Source organism: Glycine soja, chromosome 8, assembly GCF_004193775.1.
Source record: "Glycine soja cultivar W05 chromosome 8, ASM419377v2, whole genome shotgun sequence".
Classification (NCBI taxonomy): Eukaryota; Viridiplantae; Streptophyta; class Magnoliopsida; order Fabales; family Fabaceae; genus Glycine; species Glycine soja.
Window position 1 is genome coordinate 8,227,974 of NC_041009.1, and position 4,576 is coordinate 8,232,549.

General features: G+C 31.9%; 1 protein-coding gene across 1 annotated transcript; it reads right to left on the bottom strand.

Moving 5' to 3' along the window:
• Positions 1 to 519: 519 nt before the first annotated feature.
• On the bottom strand, positions 520 to 3,761 carry LOC114422934 (sm-like protein LSM7). The gene is made up of 5 exons (XM_028389498.1): positions 3,605 to 3,761; positions 3,366 to 3,447; positions 3,079 to 3,150; positions 2,074 to 2,126; positions 520 to 863 (listed from the first exon to the last, which is right to left on the bottom strand). Exons 1-5 carry the CDS (start codon positions 3,605 to 3,607, stop codon positions 774 to 776), a joined length of 300 nt encoding a protein of 99 aa, XP_028245299.1. The 5' UTR covers positions 3,608 to 3,761; the 3' UTR covers positions 520 to 773.
• Between the last annotated feature and the right edge of the window lie 815 nt (positions 3,762 to 4,576).

The following is a 4,576-nucleotide window of genomic DNA, read 5'->3' on the forward strand; positions in this document are numbered from 1 at the left end:
TGATAGAAAAATCCTCAAAAAACGTTTGTTTATTTCATTTATAACCTTCATACTCACTTCGATGATCCTCTTCTTCAAGAAACATCGTCTGAGGTCGCGGAGCATCGATCGAGTGCAAACGTATAATGGTGTACATCTCACGGAGCGTTGATCGAGTGCCGCATTAATATTCTTCTCTTTAAAAACATATCAATCATATCGTATCTTCTCTTTTCATTCATTTTCTTTCACCCTCACAATTTTTATTTTTTTTATCCAAATACAAAATTTTAAAAATAAAAGAATTTCAATTGAAATATTTCTGTCATCCAAGCACACTTTTAAGGAAAATAAGAAAAAAAAAACAAAGAAAACGAAAAGAGCATGGCTTTCCCCTGTAACAGGGCTAGACTAGACAGCGTGGATGTGGTAAAATTGATTAACAAGAGTGGTGAGGAAGGGAGGTGTTATAAAAAGTGCCAGGAAGGAGGAAGGGAAATGTTGTAAAAAGTGCCAAGAAGAGCATTAACTATGGTCAAGTATGAATTAGCTTCTTTCATTATGATGAATATTAAGTCCTCAAATTAGCTGACGACACATCACAGAGAAATAAACTTCATCGGAACAATAACATAAAATGGGTGATATTCTATTAATCCAAAGCATATAATAAATATCCAAGCCTACAAAATAGACAAAACGTTAATCAGTATCCCCGCATTAATGTCTCAGTAGCTAAGCGATGACGTATTGATCAGCTAGCATACAGACTTTAAGATACAAATACTTCACACTTAGGACCCATCTGGCTGCATAAAGGGGTTGGCGATCTCATCTGTACCATCAGTTGGGGACACAAGCATCACAGCAGTTCCTCTACAAACCTGCATTGCAATAAAAATAAGTCCCCAGGATAATGAAATATTCATTGCTAGGCCAAAATAATTCCTGTTGAAAAATTATGATGGAATAATTCAAAAAAGCTAGTGGAAGAAGTGCTTATAGTCATGTGAATTTTCAACTTTTTGTTTTCTTGCAGGAAATGCTTTTATGTTGTGATAGGTTGATAGAAATTAAAATTTGCTGAATGCTATCAACTGAGAAATCAGGGAGCAAAGCTCCTTACAGGCTACAGTTGAGGAAAAATCCTCTGGTAATAGAATACTCAAGAAAAGGAAAGAAATATGACTGTCAGTGGTGTAGTGCAGCCAACCCCCCTCTAAGACCTTCACCAATATTTATCCTCCCCCCTCTGTTTCCCCTTATTTTATACTGATTCCTGAGTCCACACTCCCACAGACCCATGCCAACAGTCACCATTCAGTTATAGTTTCCTCCTCTCTGTCTTTTCTAACCGAAAATTCCCCTTTCGGTTATTATTCTTGTTCCTCTCATAAACCAGCAGGTCCTTGCTACCATTGGGCAAATCATATTTTCCTATGCTCTTGTACATGTGTTAAGGGCCTATCATAAGTACATTTACTAGAGGCACTGTACATTTTAAATTTTATAAAATTTAAACAATCAGCATACACATCTATAAACCAAAAAAACAAAAACAAATAATAGAGTAAAAGTACAACTTTTCACCCTCAATGAATAATTTAACATGGCCAGAATCAGTCAATTGCTTTATTATATAAGAACTCTTAATAGAAAATTAAGAAAACATATTTCAAATTCCTTTTCTTGTAGCTCCTTTAACGCACTTGATGAAATGTTCTTATTTTTTTGGAAGGAGATGACATGTTCTTAATAGACTCCACCCTATTGTTTAGGTTACAATAAGAACCTATAAAGGATTCAAGGGAGAAGATAATGGAAAATATATACATATTAGATGACAGATGTTGCTTAAGAGTTATATAACTGATATCTCCTATGTACTTGGACTGTAATTCTAATTAATAACTTGATATTTTTCTTACAAATACAAAATAAATATTACATGAGCTTGATTTATTAAACTGCCCTAGAACCTCACAGAAGCAAAGATGCAAAATTCCAATGAAGCACGACATTAGGAAAACAAGCTTTTTATGAGCCAGAAGGTGCAATTCTGGCACTCATTTGATGTTGAAGAGGAGAACTTACAATTAAGCCAAGATTTCTGGTCTGGTCAGTAGTTTTGAGAGGATCATCAGGATCTGCAGCACAAGGGACAAATAAAATCTTCTTTCAAACAGCAGAAAGGAAATGGTAGATAATTTTTAAGAATAAGCTAATATGTTAATGTTTTGTGGTGGAGTTTATAAACAAGCATACTGATAGTAAGTAGAGTCACACAAACATTTGAACTATGAAACAAAATCAGCTCTTTGACACATAGAAGGTACAATAATAAGCATAGTTGCATTGACATGCCAAGTTCATCTAAGAGTGTTTAATAATTTGATTCTGCACTATACTGAACAAATTCTGAATGGAAATTCCATTTTAAATTCGAAGCTGAAACAAAAATAAGTAAAATGATGCTGAATTCAATCAGCAAATTAAGAAAATGAGTAAATCAAGGGATTAATCAAAGTGAGAAAAAATTTAAATATCATAGGATCTTCCACTCCAATGCTTATGTTATTTGGTACTAAAAGTTCAGTGCTAAATCTGCACTTGGGGCGTATTAGGGTAAACAGCTTGATTAAGCATTTATTCACTAAACTCTTATCAAATGAGAATTCTCATAGGCTTGGTTACAGAGCTTAATGAAATAAGCTAAAAAAAGCTTATTTTGATAAGGTTCATAGTTATGCTTATTGAATAAACTACAAATACAAAAGGCATATAGATAGATAATAAGCTACTTTCATAAGCTTAAACAAGCCCTTCAGAACGCTCCCTTATTGAAAAAAATGGCATTATTTAGCTCCTTAGTCGTTACTCATTCAATCTTTCACTCTCAGTCAGTACAAGTCCCTTTATGTAGTTTTTTTTAATAATTTGCTAAATACCCAAAATTCGCTGAAAAGGCTAGAAAAGCACCATTATGAAGTCACAAACATATTAACAAAGCAACAGACAAAGCAACAGATACAGCTACTGCAGCACATATACCATTCAAACGATAAACAGAATAACAAGATCTCTATGTTATTTAGTTACCTCTTAAAAACTCTACAGCTTCATCTAGGACAAGGTTAAGCAATTGATCATACCCTTTCAGAGTCCCTGTCACTGCAATCCAAGAAAACAAAATAAAATAAAAAAATATACATGTAGAAGAGTTTATTTGCATTTTAATTATGAAAGCTAACTCCCAATCGAGTACTTGCAATTCAAAACGAAACGAATTTCATACTTCCTCCATCATTTTAAACAATCAATAAATCATTAACCACATTTAAAAAAAAATTAAGAAATCACAAAAGAAGGGGATTGGGTAACCTAACCTTGTCTTCCACCAGTAAGCTTAACTTGAACGCCTTTGTCTACAAACTTTGCAAGGTCCAAAACCGTTTCTTTTCTGCCTGACTGTGTCAATTATAAAATGCACAAAAAAAATAGCAGATCAAAAAGAGCATTCAAAACAAAAACGTAAATGAAAAAGGGGGCAAAACCCTAAAAGAAGACAGAGAGATGAAATAGTTTTTTGACATTGAAGATGCGATTAGGGTTCGCTGAAACTTACCATGCTTAATCGGCGTAGTGAAGGGCTTCCTTTAGTGCTGCTTTGTGTCTGCGACAATGAAGAGAGAAGTACCGAAGCGAATGTGATAGTATACTGTGTATTTGAATATACAGAGAGATACCTTAGAAGAAGAGAGGAGTGAAGAAGAGCTAATGGGGGCCCAATATATATATTGCTGAGAAAAGTGACGGCGGAAATAACTTTGAAACAAAATAGAATCAAAAATGTATTTTAAAAAAATATTACTTATTAGAGAGATTTTAATTATAAATTGTTTTTATTTTTTTAGAATAATTGTTTTAATTATGTGTAAAAAATAATTTTTTAAATTTTTTTAAGTGAAACTCATATTAAAAAAATTATGATCACTCAACACATAAATCAAACTAAGATGATCTAACCTAAACAGAATTATCAAAAAAAGAATTTTATGTTCAGAATAATGTCGTTATGTTCCAATTGAATTATTTCTATTACTGAAACAAGCAATGTTGTTTTAATTTTTTGAAGTGAAACTTGTATTAAAAAAATTATGATCACCTAACACATAAATCAACTAAGATAATCTAACTTAAGTGAAGTTCTCAAAAAGAGAATTTCATTGTCCAAAGTAAGGTCATTCCGTTAATTATCTCTATTACTTAAACAAACAAAAAAACATTAAAATTTTATGAAAATAAATTTTAATCCTCTCTATATTTCATGAAAAAGAAGGTGAAAGGAAATAGAGTTAATTTAAAGCTCAAAAATATAGTAGAGAATCCATTTTCATTTTTTAAAAGTATTTTACAATCTTTTAAGAAAAATATGTTCAGAAGGGGTCATAATAACTTAGTAAGTGTTTTTATACTTGCATTTTAAAAAATACCTAACTCTAGAGACTCGTAGTCGTATATATATCATTTAACTATTGTTAAATCTGATGAATATTTAAATATTCATATACAAACTTATTGTATGCATCTTAATTAC

Excerpts from the sequence above, each read along its gene's own strand:
- LOC114422934 (XM_028389498.1), bottom strand. Across the intron at positions 3,151-3,365 it reads GCTTACTGGTGGAAGACAAG|TGACAGGGACTCTGAAAGGG; the intron begins GTTAGGTTACCC and ends CTTGGATTGCAG. Across the intron at positions 864-2,073 it reads CCAGAAATCTTGGCTTAATT|GTTTGTAGAGGAACTGCTGT; the intron begins GTAAGTTCTCCT and ends ATTGCAATGCAG.